The 20,721-nt window shown below is 45.6% G+C and overlaps 1 protein-coding gene and 1 pseudogene across 1 annotated transcript in view; one reads left to right on the forward strand and one right to left on the reverse strand.

The window, feature by feature from the left end:
* The window catches only part of DNAH10 (dynein axonemal heavy chain 10), a 177,505-nt gene that overhangs the window by 60,223 nt on the left and 96,561 nt on the right, over positions 1 to 20,721 (reverse strand). The window contains exons 37-46 of the mRNA XM_064379606.1: positions 19,776 to 19,967; positions 16,831 to 16,949; positions 14,618 to 14,776; positions 10,770 to 10,905; positions 9,446 to 9,568; positions 8,270 to 8,404; positions 7,759 to 7,975; positions 3,334 to 3,453; positions 2,250 to 2,395; positions 186 to 338 (exon numbers count right to left, since the gene is read on the reverse strand). Coding sequence (XP_064235676.1) covers positions 186 to 338; positions 2,250 to 2,395; positions 3,334 to 3,453; positions 7,759 to 7,975; positions 8,270 to 8,404; positions 9,446 to 9,568; positions 10,770 to 10,905; positions 14,618 to 14,776; positions 16,831 to 16,949; positions 19,776 to 19,967 — 1,500 coding nt within the window. The remainder of the gene's footprint in view (positions 1 to 185; positions 339 to 2,249; positions 2,396 to 3,333; positions 3,454 to 7,758; positions 7,976 to 8,269; positions 8,405 to 9,445; positions 9,569 to 10,769; positions 10,906 to 14,617; positions 14,777 to 16,830; positions 16,950 to 19,775; positions 19,968 to 20,721) is intronic.
* LOC105713393 (histone H3.3-like) lies at positions 18,893 to 19,294 on the forward strand (annotated as a pseudogene).

Below are 20,721 nucleotides of genomic sequence, written 5' to 3' on the forward strand. Positions count from 1 at the left end.
GGCGGAGGTTGCGGTGAGCCGAGATCGCGCCATTGCACTCCAGCCTGGGTAACAAGAGTGAAACTCCGTCTCAAAAAAAAAAAAAAAAAAGATCAATGTCCTCATACTCACTTCTAACACACACCCCCATAGAAACACAGGCACCATCTCGGCCCCTCCCTCCACCTGCGGAAGCGTCTGACTACCCTCGGCATATTCACGTCATCCATGAACACCAGCAGGCGTTTTCCCATGGGCGGGCCATAAGTGTCTTTAGTTCGCTTCTCCACAGTTGCTTCTAAGTTCCTTTGGATATCCATGGACGTGGTGCGGGAGGAGAAGCTGACCATTAACACAATCTGAAGCAGAAAGAGATGATATGAAAAGCTGGTCTTTTCTTCAGGGTAGCAGCAATAAACATTTGCACATAAGCTAACATCTATTTTGCAAATCTATTGGCCTCTGGACTAACTTTTTAATAATCCAGTGTGAGTCAGTGCTTCATTATTTTGTAAGTGCTAAAGCAGTAATTCCTCTTTCCTTTCAGCAGATTGTATGAGTCAACAGCCAATTGTCACACGTGAGCCTTAGGGACAATGTCGCATAGAAGAAAGTGGACTGAGGGTCTTGTTTCTGCACAGTTCTAGCAAGGCGACTTCCAAAAAGTCATTCAACCTTTCGGAGCCTCGTTTTTCTCACTTGTAAGATGACTGTAACGCCATCTCTTTGGACTCGTTCACAGAGTGATTGCATTGGATGAGATGCAATACCTAACAGCATTTTCAATATGACAATATTCAAATGTAAATCACTATCGCGCTGGCTGTATCTAAAGAGGTTCACGCTTTGGGACTAAGTGCTGGAGGGACAGGTGAGGGATGCCCCCTGGATGCTCACGCGTGTGTCCTCAGGTCCTCTTGCCATGCGCTGAGGCTGGTGAGAGCTCCTTCATTAGTGGTTCTCACACTTAACTAACTATGCATCAGCTCCACCTGCAGGGCTGTGCCCACACCTTGCTGGGCTCCATTCCCCAGAGTTTCCAATTAGGTAGATCAGGGTGCTTTTTGTTTTCTTGTTTTTAAGAGGTAGGACTTGCTCTGTTGCCCAGGCTGGTGTGCAGTGGTATGCGGTCATAGCTCACTGCAGCCTTGCATTCCCAGCCTCAAGTGGTCCTCCTGCCTCAGCCTCTTGAGTAGCTGGGATTACTAGGCACAAGACACCATGCCTGGCGGTCTGGGTATTTTAAACAAGTTTCCAGTGATGCCAAGGCTGTGAGTCTAGGGACCACACTTTGTGAGAACGAACTGCTGCCTTCCATAACTCTCTCCAAGTAGGGCATCCAAAGTGCAGGTGCACACGAGCTGAATGTGTGCCTTGCTAAGCGACTGTGTTCAGGTGCACCTGGCTGGGCTGAGCACCAGGTGCAGAGTCCTAGCACCAGGGGAGGGGTGTTGAGAAGGAGGCTCTCAAATGAGGCTTCCCAGTGCCTGACTCCACAAACCTGTAGGTCCCTCTGGCTGCAAACACTGCCTTGCTCCCTGTGCTCATCCCCATGTTTATCCCCGACTGCCTGAGGGCCCCTCCAGAGCAGACCTTGACACCTTGTTCACTGTCACTTGTCCTGTGCACCCCACGAGCTCCGTGCCTGGTACATACCCGACCCCCACACACTGGACACGTAGCTGGCTGGAGGAAGGAAAGGAAACACTTGAAAAGTTTTAGAAACCCAAAAATGATGGTGAATAATGTGACAGCCAGCCTCCAAGAGGGCCCCAGATCACCCTCGCCTCCAGGTGCCCACGCCCTGGTGCAGGCCCCTTCCACACTGTATCAGGGAGTTCGGTGGTTTCTGTCTCATGCATAGATTATGGCAGAGGGGAGGGTATGTGACTTCCAAGGCCAGGTCATAAAAGACATCATACTATCTGCTTTGCTGTCTATCTTAAGCACTCGCTACCATGTTGAGCACACCCAAGCCATCGTGGAGAGGGCCACACGGTGAGGAACTGAGGCCTCCAGCCTCCAGCCATGTGAAACATCAGCTCAGATGAGGATCCTCCAGCTCTGGCCAGGCCTCCAGATATCTACAGCCCTGGCCAACAGCTTGACCGCAATCCCATGAGAGCCTGAGCTGGAAGTCCTCAGGTAAGTGACTCCCATATTCCTGATCCACAGAAACTATGAGATCACAGTGCTCGTTGTATGAAGCTGCTATGCGCTGGAATAATCTGTTACCCAGCAATAGATAACTCATACGAATAACGACTTACGTTAGTTTCCTCACTCAGATTTTTGAGGAAATTCTGGGTAGTGGCTGTCTTAGAAGTGCCAGATTCACCAACAGAAATAACAGGTTGGTTAATTTTGACCATTTGCTCCAATATCCAGGTAGTCCGAGTGGTATCCACTGTGTGAACTAAAACAGATATTAAGAATAGGGGCATCACAGCAGCTCCAACAGGGTGAGCACTCGGCAATTTGGGGTTGTCCTAGAATTCCACAAATCCCATAAAAGACAGCAGCAAAGCCTAGGCATGCCCTCAGAAATGTTCACCCATTTAAGTGTATAATGTCATGACTCTGGCACAGTTCTACAGAAGCGCGAGCATCACCGCAGTCCAGGTTTAGAACACCCAAGCTGTTCTGAAGGTGCAGTTCTGACTTATACTCAGGATATTCAAAACTCAGCTTCTCTGGCTGACATCACTCAGACCCCTGTGGGATTTAACTTCCTGACCAACACTTTCCTCTGAAGAGACAGTGAAATCACAGCATCGGGTCTGGCTCCCTCCTACACTGTCAGGTTTTGATCCTGATGGGCTCCTGAGAAAACAGGGACGTCTCATTCTATAAGCTCAATGGACCAAAGTCAGGCACAAGCTTTGTGAAATTGTTCAGCCCATATTTTATCTAAATAGCCAGAGGGGTGCATTCTAAATGTGGCTCGGTCTATAAACGCCCATGGTACACAGCTTCCAAGCCAGCGCCCTTTACAAAATTCTGCCTCGATCGTTGCCACTTGGTCTACACCCAGCCAGCTCTGTGGACTGAACAGAGCCCAGGGAAAGGCGAGGGGAGGCGAGACAGCATCTCATCTGCCCGTGGGGCTCAGCCTGCTGGGGAAAGAGCGGGAGGCACAGCCACAGAAGATGCTCAGAGCCAGCAGCTGAAAATACCAAGGGGGCCACCCTCTGTGCACAGGAGGGCCCACAGCTCACCCTCTTCAGTTCTTCTCTCCCAGCTCTCTGCGTGGGACTTAGAGTACCAGAGATGCCACGGGATCTTCCTCGCCTCCTCCCAGAGCAAGGATCACACGCTCCTAAACCCAGGAACGAGGGTTTGACTCTGACTTACCCAGGATATCGACAAATTTCCTCTCGGGGACATGAATATACTCTGGAACTAATTTGCTCCATGGCACCCATTGATTCCGTTTGTTATCAAAATGAAAGTCATACAAAGTTGGAAGTTGACCTGCAGGAGATAATGGTTGATTTCACTTGGATCATAGACATGGAAATACAAAATCAGTTTTGGCACATGCTTCAAATGAACTAATGTTGCTTGCTTACTGCGTGGAAGCCATAGTGAGTATTTCAATGCTGCTCCTTCACTGGACAGACGCGGAATGCCTTGAACTAACGCTACTCATCACTGGACACACGCCGAATGCCTTGAACTAACGCTACTCATCACTGGACAGACGCCGAATGCCTTGAACTAACGCTACTCATCACTGGACACACGCCGAATGCCTTGAACTAACGCTACTCATCACTGGACAGACGCGGAATGCCTTGAACTAACGCTACTCATCACTGGCCAGACACCGAATGCCTTGAACTAACGCTACTCATCACTGGACAGACACCGAATGCCTTGAACTAACGCTACTCATCACTGGACAGACACCAAATGCCTTGAACTAACGCTACTCATCACTGGACACACGCCGAATGCCTTGAACTAACGCTACTCATCACTGGACAGACGCCGAATGCCTTGAACTAACGCTACTCATCACTGGACACACGCCGAATGCCTTGAACTAACGCTACTCATCACTGGACAGACGCCGAATGCCTTGAACTAACGCTACTCATCACTGGACAGACGCCGAATGCCTTGAACTAACGCTACTCATCACTGGACAGACGCCGAATGCCTTGAACTAACGCTACTCATCACTGGACAGACGCCGAATGCCTTGAACTAACGCTACTCATCACTGTACACACGCCGAATGCCTTGAACTAACGCTACTCATCACTGGACAGACGCCGAATGCCTTGAACTAACGCTACTCATCACTGGACAGACGCCGAATGCCTTGAACTAACGCTACTCATCACTGGACACACGCCGAATGCCTTGAACTAACGCTACTCATCACTGGACAGACGCCGAATGCCTTGAACTAACGCTACTCATCGCTGGACAGACGCCGAATGCCTTGAACTAACGCTACTCATCGCTGGACACACGCCGAATGCCTTGAACTAACGCTACTCATCAGTGGACACACGCCGAATGCCTTGAACTAACGCTACTCATCGCTGGACACACGCCGAATGCCTTGAACTAACGCTACTCATCGCTGGACACACGCCGAATGCCTTGAACTAACGCTACTCATCGCTGGACACACGCCGAATGCCTTGAACTAACGCTACTCATCGCTGGACACACGCCGAATGCCTTGAACTAACGCTACTCATCGCTGGACACACGCCGAATGCCTTGAACTAACGCTACTCATCGCTGGACACACGCCGAATGCCTTGAACTAACGCTACTCATCTCTGGACAGACGCCGATTGCCTTGAACTAACTCTACTCATCACTGGACAGACGCCGAATGCCTTGAACTAACGCTACTCATCAGTGGACACACGCCGAATGCCTTGAACTAACGCTACTCATCACTGGACAGACGCCGAATGCCTTGAACTAACGCTACTCATCACTGGACAGACGCCGAATGCCTTGAACTAACGCTACTCATCACTGGACACACGCCGAATGCCTTGAACTAACGCTACTCATCACTGTACACACGCCGAATGCCTTGAACTAACGCTACTCATCACTGGACAGACGCCGAATGCCTTGAACTAACGCTACTCATCACTGGACACACGCCAATGCCTTGAACTAACGCTACTCATCACTGGACACACGCCGAATGCCTTGAACTAACGCTACTCATCACTGGACAGACGCCGAATGCCTTGAACTAACGCTACTCATCACTGGACACACGCCGAATGCCTTGAACTAACGCTACTCATCACTGGACAGACGCCGAATGCCTTGAACTAACGCTACTCATCACTGGACACACGCCGAATGCCTTGAACTAACGCTACTCATCACTGGACAGACACTGAATGCCTTGAACTAATGTTGCTCATCACTGGATACACGCCGAATGCCTTGAACTAACGCTACTCATCACTGGACAGACGCCGAATGCCTTGAACTAACGCTACTCATCACTGGACAGACGCCGAATGCCTTGAACTAATGCTACTCATCACTGGACAGCACTACTCATCACTGGACAGACGCCGAATGCCTTGAACTCATGCTACTCATCACTGGACACACGCCGAATGCCTTGAACTAACGCTACTCATCACTGGACAGACGCCGAATGCCTTCAACTAACGCTACTCATCACTGGACACACGCTGAATGCCTTGAACTAACACTACTCATCACTGGACAGACGCCGAATGCCTTGAACTAACGCTACTCATCACTGGACACACACCAAGTATTTGGAGCTTATGCTTCTTGTTCACGGTACGTCACCGATGTGACTTATGCACTGGTCAGACTCTGCGTATTTTGAACTAATGCTTCCCATTCACTGGACATACACTTCCCTGGGAATGCAATGGTGAGGCAGAGAGCCCTGGTCCCTAGCCTTGCAGTTGTTGGAGGGCCGGGTCAGAGACAGATACAGGCAAGAAGCAGCCATTTCTCAGTGTGGAGCCCAAAGTGCTGCCACAGAAGTGCAGGCACAATAGACAAAGAAGAAAGGAAGACAGGCAACCCAGGCAGGGGAGAGATGGAAGCGGCAGGTGCCCGGGAGCTCGGGAGCCCTGGCCCTTCCTGTAATCACCATCATCTCCACCCAGGCCATGCAAGCCTTTACTTGAGCATGTTTAAGAGCTGATGGGATGGTAGAGAGGGGGAGACTGAAGGTGAGAGAGAGAGAGAGAGACTCAGATGGAGCCAGGAGTGCACGTGCCAGCCGGGGACTGGGACTGATGGAGACACCTGTCTCACCGCCTCCTCCTCAACCAAGCCATCATCTCCCACCAGTCCACGATCCTCTCCTAACTCAGCGGTCCCCAGCTGTATTCGTCCTTTCTCATGCTGCTGGAAGGACACCTCCCAGCTCTCACTCACTCAGTGAACTTTGACTTCAACACCGAACCCAGAGCACCTTCCCTTTGCTCAGAGTCATGGTCTTCTTGCTGCCAGCCCCTAGAGAGGCAGAGAAGACAGACTTGGGGTTTTCTCGGAGGGATTCAATAGGAAAACCAGGGAAGGCATCCAGGGTCTCGGGCAAGCGTGGCTGAAGTGAGGGCCACCAGCCAAAGAAGTGAGGACACAGGGAAGGGGCAAGTGGTGGGAGCTCGAGGCAACAGCAGACATCGGCTCAAGAGACTGGCCATCCCCATGAGACCAAACACGAGCATGTGTATCCCGAGTCACAGAAGCAGAGCAGGCGGAGAGCGGGATTCGTGACATAGACACGACAGTGCTGGGTGTTGGGGGAGTCTAGGGTATGCCTGAGGGCCTGGAGGGCTGGACCTGTGAACAGGTATCTAGAAATGGGAGGCTTAGAGGGTCATTCAGGTCCCCAAGATGAGGGCAAATGAGGGAGGCAGGCCGGGGAAGCAGGCCAACATCATCGTCGAGTGAGCGAACTGCAGACGGCAGCAACGCTCAGCCAGCACAGCCGGCAGAGCTGGAGAGCGCTCCTTCAAGGGAGACGTCGGTTCTGAAAAAGAGCAGTCAGACTGCCAGCAAATAAAGCAGGGACTTGTACAACATCTTCTAATTACTCCATAACTCTCCATCAGAAAGACTGGAGGTCATTTTATTTTAAACTTTAAAAAGACCACCAGGTAAGGATTATAAAATGCAACTTCAAAAGCATCTATATTCCAAGCCATGCTCAAATATCAGTAAGAGATGGACAAAGACGGGCCCTAGCCCTGTATACAGCCTTGGAGAACGCATCCTTTTCATCATGTATGATTCTTTGAAGATGCACATTTTTGTGCAAAAACATAAAATGTTAATTTTATGATTTCCTATGAACGATTTACAAATCCACACTTGATTTTCTACTGTGCAGATACTCAGGAATACAGCAGATGGATTACATGGTGGAAGCTGAGAGAGGTGGCTAAAAATAAAAATAAAAGAGACAGAAAAGCCCAAAGGAGAAGAAACTCCAGGTCATACAGAACGTGAAATGCTTAAGGAGGGAAGGAAGCGAGTGTCTCAGCTGTGGCAAGAAAAGCTGCCTCTCATCCGGAAAGACCACCCAAAGGGCACGGACTCCTGCCGCCACAGTCGGCGCGCTAACTGCTCCTGGGGGTCCCGCCACCTGCTCCGACCACTGCGTGTTCCTCTAGAGAAGCAAACTATCTGGAAGACTCATACAGACAGAAATATGGAAAAGCTTATTCACTTCCTCTAGAAATTTAACCCAAGGCACTCAGAGCAGGGAAGCAGGCAGCACTCAGTTCCCACCTGGCAGTTCCCCAGGGCTGGCCCAAACTCCTTCCGTCTCAACAGTAGTCAAGGAAGCAAGGCGTTTGATACATTCATCAAATTTCACCCTTCCATCCTCAAGCAGGGAGGCTCCCAGCGAGCAGTACAGAGCCTCCAGGAAGTAGCACTCCAGCAGGTCAGGATCCTCTATTTCTCCTTCTAGTAACGCGTCCAACATCTTGGCTAACTGGGTTACCTGGTTCACAGGAAAATATCTGGTTCAGCCCACACAGTCCACCTACACAGAGTCTGTTCCAGTCATAAATCCCGGGATTCCGGGTCCCAGAGGACGGGAACATATGACCCCTCATGTTGGTTCAGACAGATGGAACCCAGTTCTTGACCTGCACAGAAGCAAGCATGGCACCTCCTTGGCACCGGCCAATGCTACTACTTACCCTGACTGGCATCTTCACTCCCCTTAAGCCCCACCGTGGGCCTGTCTTTAGGAAGGAATTTCTTTTTGCTGACAGCAGGGACCGTTTCTTACCATATTGAGGTCTGTCTGAGGAACTACTGTCTTCAGCTTCTCTGTTTGTCTGCCATCCACCGTCCCCTCCACTATCACATCCATGAGATAGGGCACATATTTCTCAAAGAGATTATTCAAATTGTATTGTTCCACCTATAAAAAAAGCAGCATTCCAAAGCATTTCAAGGGTTCGTTTATTTAAATGGAAGTTAGTGGAAAGCTTTTCTTGCCTAGAGGGTTGAGCACATCCTCTGATGATGGTCCACCTGGCAGGTGAGGAAGCCCTGGTCATGGTGCCCTATATTGGCAGAGATTTGTCCTTTACAACATACTTTCATCTCGTCATGAAGTCCTTCATTTCACTGCCACAGGGTCTGCCATGCCCTTGGGGAGGAGAAAGGGCAGATAACAGGTCCCATTTGACATAAGAGAGGCTGGTCATCTTAGAGTTCAAGTCACATGACCACAGTCATCCAGCAAAGAGTGTAGAGCAGCAAAGGCCCCCTCCAGACCAAGGCACCAATCACCACCAGGGATTGCCTGGGTCCCGAGACAGCTGCCTCCCATAGGACAGTGCCTCAGATGGTTCTATCATGCTTCCTTTCTTCTGCTCTTCTCCGGCATAATTATGTCCTGGTTTTCCATTCACCTCCAGCCTGGTAGCCTTTCTAGAGACACACCCAGGCCACCTGTGTTCCTTTGAGAATGTGGTTACAGTGTCCCAGGTGTGGCAGAGCCACAACCCACATGACTGTCATATCCATCTCTGCGCTTTTCACAGAAGCCTTTTGTTCTGGCCTGTCACCTGTTTTGTTAATAAAGTTTTATTGGTATACAGCCATGCCCATTTGTGTACAAATTTCTGGCTGCTTTCATGCCACAACAGCAGAGTTGAGCAGTTGTAAAAGAAATCGCATGGCTCACTCAAAGCCTAAAATATTTACTCTCTACCCCTTTACAGAAAAAGTGTGTCAACCTTTGGTCTAGACCAGCCAGTCCAATCTTTACCTATCCCACTGGCTATAAATTATCTGAAATCTAATAAGTGTGTCTGCCTTATTTGTGCTCAAGGACACGGGCAGGTCAAGGACAAGGTCACTGCCTTCCATTACAAACATCCCTCTGGACTAGGTCATCCAACTAGCCACCAATAAATACTAATAACTTTAAGTTCATTTTAGAAAAAGTTTTCACCTTGTTCGGTATTTGATTAACCCATTTTTCCCAGTATGGTCGGTATTTCAAGTTTTTAGGATCCACATAAACCATTCCACATCGAGAGACAGTTGCAGGGGAGGCATACTGTAAATCTCCAACCTGAAGAAATAAAGAAAATCAATCATGGCTACAGCTATGCACAAGATAAACTAGATGTTTAAGGACCTTCTCTTATGCAAAGTTATTACAACTGCAAAAAATCTAAATCATACCAAGACGAACACAGCTTTCCCTGAGGAACACCTGGGATTATGATGAGAAGATCATACACTTCTGATGTTACAACTTTTTGGTTTTCTCTTATTATAAAATTAATGTGAAAATTAATATGTTGTGAATATCTGACAAAAATAGAAAAGTATAAAGAAGAAAATAAGTTATCCAAATCCCACCACCCAGAAACAAATGTTGTTTTGGAGTGTTTTCCATTCAATCTTTTTTCTTTATTTTTTTAATATAGTTGAGATCAGGTAGTATAAAACTTCGTAAGTATACAACTAAACCAGCTACATTAACAAACATAGCTCTCTCTACAAAAAAATGCAGTTTGATCAGCTCATCAGATAATAATATGTACAAATATTTCGTGACTGACAAATTTTACAGTTAGGAATGGCATTAATACTAAGATAGAGTGAAAGCAAGTCCCAGGGCCACACCTATGAAACAAGCAGTCCGTACCCTAAGCAGGAAATAGAAGGCTTTGGAGAATAGTCTCCAGGAAATAAAGAGGCTCAACAGAATACTTGATGTGATCGAAAGTTTAAAAAAGAGGTTAAGATAAAGGCAGAGTGTGAGGGAAAAAAGGAAGGCAATTACAAACTCCAGACAAAGCAAATGGCTCTAAAAAAAAAAGAGTAAATGTAATCATAGTATATTAGTTGGTTCTTCAGTAAATATTTCTGTCTTCATTATAATGTAAACATTATGTACTGTTAACCAGCTTAGCAATATACTATTCTGATGTTAATGGTATAAGAGATGAATTCTCACTTTTGCAGCAGTCAGTCAATAAATAATGTATAAACCATAAAATGTATAAAGGAAGAATATCATGCTAAGCCTGTTACTTATAGATACTAGTCATCAGAAGAAACAATTCATAAAAAGTAAAAGTAGACACTTCTGGGATAAAGAGGGATGAGAGGAGTAAAGAACAAAGAGTTGTCCTTATTATAAACCCTTATGCATTGTTTGTTTTTTAAATAATCATCTATATTTGCTACTACTTTAATAAAACATTTACATGTTTAATTACAAGAAACACTTATGTTCAAATTTACTTTTAATTACCACTTGCCTCAAAGAGCAGGGCGCAGTGTGCTTGGAGCCGGATGCGTTCCCCGTTGGCCAATGTCAACAGCCTGTTGTCATCCATCACAGAATTCATGTTTTCCACCCATAGAGCATCCACATCACCATCAAATAAAATATACCTGGAGCAACCAAAGAAAGGAGAGTCATGGGTCCTAGAGAGCTTCCAGTTATGGAACTTGGTATAACCTGCCCATTCATGTTGAATGTCTTTTTCCCAGGGTTTCCTAGCCAGGATCTGAGAAAGAGTACCCTAGTTGGCCCAGAGGTTTGACTGAATGGTATATAAAAAACTGTTTGAGCCTGTAATCCCAGCACTTTGGGAGGCCAAGGAGGGTGGATCATGAGGTCAAGAGTTCAAGACCAGTCTGGCCAACATAGTGAAATCCCATCTCTACTAAAAATACAAAAAATTAGCTGGGCATGGTAGTGTGTGCCTGTAATCCCAGCTACTCGGAAGGCTGAGGCAGGAGAATCATGTGAACATGGGAGGTGGAGGTTGCAGTAAGCCGAGATCGCACCATTGAACTCCCACCTGGGTGATAGTGCAAGACTCCGTCTCAAAAAAAAAAAAAAAAGTTTGAGTTAGTTGCCAATATTTAAGAATTAGGGAACTTCACACAAAAATCTGAATTTCTCACTTCTGGGTCAAACTGGAAATTCTGAGCACACAGACCTGCATTCCTTCCTTCATGGGAACAATGTGCTGATGCTGAGTAGTGGCTGACCATGGAGACAGAAAGTGCCATAGTCCCTGCCCGCCCCCAGCCCCTACCTCATTTTTCTCTTACATCTGAGGCTGAGTATCAGTTGCTATTTAATGCTGGTTTTAACCCCTGGTTTCCTTGTGCTACAGTTAAGAGAAAAGAAAGTATTTTGGATATTCATGTGTAGTGGATCTAATGGTACCCACCAAAAGATTTGTTCACCCAGAAGCTGTGACTGTGACCTCGTTTGGAGAAAGGACTTTGCAGATGTAATTAAGGATCTTAAGATGCGATCATTCTGCATTATACAGATGAGCCCTAATCTAATGACAAATGTCCTTATAAGAGAAAAGCAGGAAGAGATGTGAGACAGGCAAAGGGGAGGGCCAAGACAGAGGCAAAGACTCAAATGATGTGGCCACAAGCCAAGGAACACCTGACACCACCAGAAGTGGAAGAGGCGAGGGAGGCTTTGCCCTAGAGCCTTCGGAGGGAGTGCAGTCCTGCCCACACCTCTTTTTAGACTTTTGGCTTCCAGAACAGTGAGATAATAAATCTCTGCTGTTTTAAGCCACCCAGTTATTTGTCATGGCAGCCCTAGGAAACTAATAACACCACGTGCTTTGCTCCACTTCACTCATTTGTGCTACCTGCTGGGTCCCTCAGAGCATCTGAGTTTACAAGCCCTGGTTGACACACCATCTGTCCTGGCGGCAGGTCTACTTCCAAGGTCTCAGGTGTTCAAACTTCATGATGGTTCCATTTTGTGGCTATAACGGCTTACATCTGACGCAGCAAAGCCCATCTCCACAGGATGGACGCTATTCTGCTATGCCGAATGGGTGGTTTGACAGTGCCTCCGTTTAACTCACTGATATGAGTAGATGGATTTTTTTTTTTTTTTGGCAGCATTAACATTTTGGTTTATCTCCTTCCCATTTTTTTTCTCTTTTTAACTTTTTATTTTTAAAGAATTTCAAACTTACACAGTTACAAGAATAAAATAGTATGAAGAACCCCCATATGCCTTTCAACCAGATTCTCCAATTGTCATGTTTTTTTTGTCACATTTGCACTCTCATACTCTCTCTCTCAATCATTTGAGAGTCCATTGCAGATAAAATGCCCCTTTCCCCTAAAGCAAGTATTTCCTAAGAATAAGCATCTTCTTTTACATAACCGGAGCAGAATTATCAAAGTCAGAAAATCTAATATTGACACATATTATTATATAATACATAGTCCACATTCAAATGTCACCAGTTGTCCCTATAGAAAGTCTCCATTTACATTCATTATAAGAAGACTCAAAGGCCAGGCATGGTGGCTCACACCGGTAATCTCAGCACTTTAGGAGGCTGAGGCAGAAAGATCCCTTGAGCCCAGGAGTTCACGACAAGGCTGGGCAGCACAGGGAGACCCTGTCTCTACAATAAAAGCAAAAATTATCTGGGCATGGTGACATGTACCTGTAGTCACAACCACTCAGAAGGGTGAGGTGAGAGGATTGCTTGAGCCCGGGAGTTCAAGGCTGCAGTGAACCATGATCATGCCTCTGCACTTAGCCTGGGCAACAGAGTATGACCCCTCTCAAAAAAAAAAAAAAAAAAAAAAAAAAAGAAGAGGAAGGTGAGGAGAAGAAGATGATGACTATGATGACTAGATTCAAGCAACCATCAATAGATGCTCAAACCAGTGGGTCAATGGGTGAAGGCTGGATGAGAAATGGGGTATTTACTTAGTCATAAGATATCTCCCTACAGTTGCATATCAACTGCAAAGAGGAAAATGGCACCTTAACCCAATAATCAAGATTAACACCACCCATAATAGGGCAACCAACACCATGTGCCGTGATGAGATGCGGAGAACACAGCCCCAGTCCTACGGCCTTCCTGTCAAAGAGGCGTACCCTGAATCTAATCGCGAAGAAGCAACTGGCAAACCCAAACTGAGGGTGTTCTCCAGAATGGCTGGTCCGGAATCTTCCAGAACAAGAAGGTCATAAAAGATAAAGAAATCCTGAGGAACTGCTTGAAATTAAAGACTGCCAAGAAACAAGACAACGGAACTCAGTGTGGAATCTTGAGTTCATCCAGAATCGGGGAAAAGTGCTAAGAAGCTGTTTTAAAAGCCATGAGTCGGGACTTTGGACTCTTGTTGTTTAAGGATTTTATTTATTATTAATGGGATTTGATTAGAACATAAAATCAGAACCATTCCTGAGTTTACCAAAGAGATATTATAGGACTGACTAAAAGCTTTTTACATGACACCCCCCAGAGCTTTTCCTTACTTGGCCTCACTTGGCCCCGGCCATGGCATGAGGTGACGTCATCGGGGCACCATTACCCACATCAACAGATGGAAAGCTGTGGCTCAGGAGGGCACGCCTGCACGCTCCACGGCACTTTGCTATCTTTCCTTGACTTACCTTGCCAGAGAACATGGTGACCAGGAGCTTGACAGTGGCTGTATTTGAGGACTTAGAGTCACACAGATCAGGGTCAAATCCCTGTCCTTGGGGCACGTTTCTGGCCCCTCTAGGCCTCAGTTTTCTCAACCTGGGAACAATCCCGGTACCTACTGCACTGCATCGCTAAGAAGACTGTTCACACATACAAAGCACTAAGATTGGACACTGCACTTCCTAAGCACAGCCTCCAGGATTCGATTCTAAGTCTGTTGAAATCCAAGCACGAAGCTACAATGTATACAATGTATAGTCCTGCCACCATTTTTTTGTTTTTATTTTTATTTATTTATTTTTTTTTAGACAGAGTCTCACTCTGTTGTCCAGGCTGGAGTGCAGTGGTGTGATCTCAGCTCACTGTAACCTCCGCTTCCCGGCCAATTCAAGCAATTCTCCTGCCTCAGTCTCCCGAGTAGCTGGGACTACAGGGGCCCACCACCATGCCCGGCTAATTTTTGTGTTTTTAGTAGAGATGGGGTTTCACCATATTGGCCAGGCTGCTCTCGAACTTCTGACCTTGTGATCTGCCCACCTCGGCCTCCCAAAGTGCTGGGATTACAGACGAGAGCCACCATGCCCAGCCCTGCCACCATTTTTAATGATGAGCTAATTAACATTAACTAACCCAGGCTCTTTCCTGCCAAGGATACTCACTTTCGCTCCTTCTTATCTGTTGGCTTGTTGATTTCCCTGAAGATGTTTGACAACACCCCATCGGTCCAGTCTCGGGTGGTGGGGTCCAGGATGCCATAGAGTTCTATGACACTCACGGCTTTGGGGTTCAGGATGTATAACTTTGTCATCAGCCCAAGCCTAAATCAAGAGAGACTTTAGCCGTGGTTCAAGCAAACTAAATGCATGAGGAAAACAATCTGGGTTCCCTCTGTGAGGAATTAGATGTTTTGAATTCAATCCAAAATTTAAAATCCAACCCATGTAAACTCTCCCCTGGGCTCCCCTTCACTGTTAGTAGTTTCTTCCAAACATAAAGCAACTACATTTCACCAAAACTGTGGCCACAGCACAAATGAAGTCTGAACTAGAAGCACAGCTTTGCCTTTGGAGGGCACCAAGAAGGTAAATGTCATGAATGTTTCATATTTATGCATATTACACATTCATATATATGACATTTAAGTGAATATCTCAGAATTTAGGGCGTATAGGAGACCATACTCAGTCATCCAGGATAATAACAAGGCTTTGAACTACTAACGTTCAATCCTTCTTATTTACAGAACAGCACCTGCTCTGTGTGGACTTCGTGAATCAAGCAGATGGCATTTCTCCCCATGATGCCTGTAAATCCCCGCAGCACTCACTATAGCATCATTTAATCTAAAGAGAACTAAACTTCACACACTCCCCAGTTCACAACCAACGAGTCAGTAAATAATAACAATGTACATGTTATATTACACATACACACATATGTATGTGATAGTTCTATAAACTATCTAACAATGAATTAATTAAAGAATGAAATACAAGGCCAGGTGCAGTGGCTCATGCCTGTAATCTCAGCACTTTGGGAGGTGGAGGCGGGCAGATCATGAGGTCAAGAGATGGAGACCATCCTGGCCAACATGGTGAAACCTCCTCTCTACTAAAAATACAAATATTAGCTGGACATGGTGGTGCACGCCTGTAGTCCCAGCTATTCGGGAGGCTGAGGCAGGAGAATCGCTTGAACCCACGAGGCAGAGGTTTGCAGTGAGCCAAGATGGCACCACTGCACTGCAGCCTGGCAACAGAGCAAGACTCCATCTCAAAAAAAAATAAAAAGAATGAAATGCAGATGGCCACGGCATAGCCCACTTAGAGTCAGGAAGCCACTGTCGACTGGTTTTTTCATATGAAACGTATGAAGAAATAATGGGAACAAATGACAGTCACTTACTCTTTAGATTTCATAGACTACCTAGAAATGTGTAAGTCACAAAAACTGTGGGCTTGATTTAGATTTTTTGCCAGGCTATCAGCATCCAAGGTCTTTCTGGAATCTAGTTATTGCTTAGGGGAGAAGTGAGGAGTCAGGAACCCACTTTCGGTAGAAGGCTTTCAATCCACTGCAGGCTTTTATGATACACACTCTCTTTTTTTTTTTTAGAGAGAAGGTCTCATTCTGTTGCCCAGACTGGTATGCAGTGGCACAGTTCTCACCCACTGCAGCCTCAAACTCCTGGGCTCAAGCAATCCTCCCTCCTTAGCCTCCTGAGTAGCTATACTACAGGTGCACATCACCACACCCAGCTAACTTTTTTTTAACGTAAAGACAGAGTCTCATTATGTTGCTCAGGCTGTTCTCAAAATCCTGGCCTATGTCATCCTCCCACCTTGGCCTCCCAAAGTGCTGGATTACAAGCATGAGCCACCACACCCGGCTCCTTTATGATCTTCTATGTGGGAATGTACAATCACTTTTTCCTTCAGGAAGAACTGCCTCTGCAGGGCTGGAGATTATAAGGCACCCAGGGAAGTGACATTCTTGTCCTGGCCACTCTGAAACCACAGCAGTGCTGCATAACGTGAATCCTGACTCACTGTAAGGAAGCAATCCAGACACCAAGAAATTATGACTTACTTTCATTTTCAAAGTCTCCTTATAAGATAGTTTGTGAAATTCTAATTTCACAAATGAACCTATTCACCATTTGATGCACAAATGGGTCACTATTTCGCATTCTAAAATATCTTAACTAAGTCAGCAATAAAGTCAGTAAGCACACACTGAGTCGAAAGGGGTGTGTAGGACAAATTTACCCTCCCAGGAAATCAGAGAGCTCAGTGGGACTCGGTAATACAGCCACCAAACGTTCCCTGTGCGCCCCCTGCAGCCAGGCCCTCCCCACGGAGCTCATACTCACTTGCTCTGGGCCTGACACAGCGTGTTAATGATGACGGACTTGCCCCCACCTGTGGGCCCCACCACCATCGTCGTGTGGCGGGTTAACATGGTCTCGAACATTTGAACCACTTTATCCACCTGCGGGACAAACGGTGGCAGCTGAGCTAAAACCTATCTTGTTCTGAAGAAGTTTTATTGAGACATAACACACACACCATACAATTTACCCTTTGAAAGGGTACAAGTCAATGGTTCCAGCACAGTCATGGAGTTGTGCAAACATCCCCATAAGCAATTTTAGAACATTTTTATCACCTCTCCCTGAAAAAAAAAAACAAAAAAAAAAACCCTGTACCCATCTCTCCCAATCCCCTTTCCCCCAGCCCCTGGCAACCACTAATCTGCTTTCTGTCTCTATGGATTTGCCTATTCTGCACATTTCACGGAAGTGGGATCCTAGAAGATGTGATCTCTCACATCTGGCTTCTTTCATTTAGCGCGTTTTCAAGGTTCATCCACGATGTAGCATGTATCAGTGCTGCGTTCCTTTCTATGGCCAATATACATCCCATGGGGTGGGCAGACCACATTCTGTTTCAGCAGTTGATCCATCAATTGATGGATATTGGGTTGTTCCCACTTTTTGGCTATTATGAATATTGCTGCTCCGAACATTTCTGAACAATTCTGACTGGACGTTCATCCTCACTCAGGTAGATCCCCAGTAGGGAAATTGCTGAGTCTTTTTTTTTTTTTTTTCCTCTCATTGGCAAAAATGTGTTGATTGTATTTTTTGTTTTTTTTTTGGAATTGCTGGGTCTTATGGTAACTCTCGGTTTAACCTGTTGAGGAACTGCCAGATTGTTTTCCAAAGTGGCTGCACCATTTTACATTCCTTCCAGAAAACACACCTTTTAAACAACCATCTCCAGAGGAAATCAGGGTCACGGAAGGCACAGAAAGCTCTCATCCATGGCCGGTACCTGCTGCCCACTGCCCAGGCCTGAGGCCTCCAGGGTAGCCTGATGCCCTGAAGCTGCCTGACCCGAGGTGACCCCACCGGCCTGGAGGCTTTGGGCACTTAAACTCTCGGCAGGACCCTGCCAATCAATACGTTTTGGTTTAATGACAACATATGCAAACTTACAGGCTTCAGAGGATCCAAATCCTACCCCAGCAATATCTAATTTAATTTTTTTCTAAGTGTCACTCAGGGAAAAAAAAAGGAGGGGGTGGGGAAAGAACCTCTGATGGTTAAAACCCCAAAACAAAATATTTGAATCATCTGATCACATTCTGTGAAAAACTATATGTATATATACATATATATATGTGTATATATATATAATCTAGCCTTAAAAAGGAAGAAATTCTGACACATGCCACAACATGCATAAACATTGAAAACACTATGTTAGTGAAATAAGCCAGATACAAAAGGACAAAAATTATATGCTTCCACTTATAGGAGGTACCTAGAATAGTCCAATTCATAGAGACAGAAAGTTGAGCAGAGGTTGCCGAGGGTGGAGGGAGGTAGAATGTAAGCTGTTAATGGGCATAGGGTTTTAGTTTTGCAATACAAAAACGTTCTGGAGATGGATAATGGTGATGGTTGCACAGTAACGTGAATGTACTTAATGCCAACAAACTCTACATTTAAAAGTAAGGAAGATGGGCCGGGTGCGGTGGCTCACGCCTGTAATCCCAACACTTTGGGAGGCCAAGGCAGGCAGATCATGAGGTCAGGAGATCGAGACCATTCTGGTCAACATGGTGAATCCCCGTCTCTACTAAAAATACAAAAAAATTAGCTGGGCATGGTGGCGAGTGCCTGTAGTTCCAGCTACTCAGGAAGCTGAGGCAAGAGAATTGCTTGAACCCAGGAGGCAGAAATTGTAGTGAGCTGAGATCACACCACTGCACTACAGCCTGGGCGACAGTGCGAGACTCTGTCTCGAAAAAAAAAAATATGTTCTAAGCTGCCACTGCCCTGCCATTGCTCTCCAATGCCAGCAACACCTCTCGCTCGCCAAGCTCCAGCCGAAGGAGAGGCAGGTAAGTAAGGAGGTCTCTATACCATGGCTCATACAAAGCAGACTGCCCGCAAATCTACCAGTGGTAAAGCACCCAGGAAGCAACTGGCTACAAAAGCCGCTCGCAAAAGTGCGCCCTCTACTGGAGGGGTGAAGAAACCTCATCATTACAGGCCTGGTACTGTGGCAGTCTGTGAAATTAGACGTTATCAGAAGTCCACTGAACTTCTGATTCGCAAACTTTCCTTCCAGTGTCTAGCGTGAGAAATTGCTCAGGATTTTAAAACAGACCTGCGCTTCCAGAGCGCAGCTATCAGTGAGGCCAATGAGGCCTATCTGGTTGGCCTTTTTGAAGACACCAACCTTTGTGCTATCCATGCCAAATGTGTAACAATTACGCCAAAAGACATGCAGCTAGCACGACGCATACGTGGACAACATGCTTAAAAATCCACTGTGATGGGAAACACTTCATTCTAAAAAAAAAAAAATTCTCTTCATCCTGTTATTGGTAGTTCTGAACGTTACTTTTTTTTCCATGGGGTCAAAAGGTACCTAAGTATATGATTGCGAGTGGAAAAATAGGGGACAGAAATCAGATATTGGCAGTTTTTCCATTTGCATTTGTGTGTGAATTTTTAATATAAATGTGGAGGTGTAAAGCATTAATGCAAATTAAAATGTTTCAGTGAACAAATTTCAGCAGTTCAACTTTATAATAATTATAAATAAACCTGTTAAATTTTTCTGGAAAATAAGAAAGGAAGATGATAAATATTGCTATATGTGTTTTACTGCAATTTAAAAATGGGGGAAAATGTTTAAGATGGTGAAACTTACCTGTATTCTCTACACATTTATTTCTGAAGTATAAAAACAAAACCCAGGTGAAGGACGCACGGCCGGTGACGTCATTTCCTGGCTTTACCTGAACGGGGAGGACCACGTAGCCGTTCTCCTCCAGGACCTGCTCTACGGCATCGTTCAAGTCAGGGTAGCGGACGCGAGGGCAGTCCAGCCCAGGAAACAGATCCGAAATCAAGCCGAGGAAAAGAGGGACATCTTCAAACACAAACTTGGGCAGGTTCATGTCGCGCAGAGCCCTCATCAGTACCACGTCCTGCAGGAAATGAAACACACGTTTCCAGGAGATTTTCGAAGGAACTCAGTGCTTTGGACTGGGTTTCCAACCCAGCAGAAACACCCTCATGAAATATAAAATACAATTTTCACATAAACATTTTATACTTTTAAGAAGTTTTATACACATTTAATTTAAAATTATATAATTTCAAATTACAAAAATTTATATAACTTAAAATTATATAATTTGTTTTTTACATATTTTAATTTTTAAAATTTTTGCATATTTTATATTAAAATATGTGATTATATAAGATCATTAAACATGAAATATAAAATATGTATATTCCATATATTTCATATCATATAATATGTACTTCATATTATATAATATACATATATATGGCCAGGTGCAGTGTCTCAAATCTGTAATCCCAGCACTTTGGAAGGCTGAAGTGGGCAGATAACCTGAGGTCAAGAGTTTGAGAGCAGCCTGGTCAACATGGTGAAACCCCATCTCTACTGAAAATACAAAAATTAGCCGGGTGTGGCGGCGGATGCCTGTAATCCCAGCTACTCGGGAGGCTGAGGCAGGAGAATCTCTTGAACCCAGGAGGCGGAGATTGCAGTGAACTGAGATCGTGCCATTGCACTCCAGCCTGGGCAACAAAAGTGAAACTCTGTCTCAAGAAAAAGATACACACACACACACACACACACACACATTTAAATGAAATATAAATTTTAAAATGAAATATGAAAAATTATATAAATTGTATACATATATTACA

This window comes from Aotus nancymaae, unplaced genomic scaffold, assembly GCF_030222135.1.
Source record: "Aotus nancymaae isolate 86718 unplaced genomic scaffold, 86718_ANA_hifiasm-v0.15.2.pri h1tg000021l, whole genome shotgun sequence".
NCBI lineage: Eukaryota > Metazoa > Chordata > Mammalia > Primates > Aotidae > Aotus > Aotus nancymaae.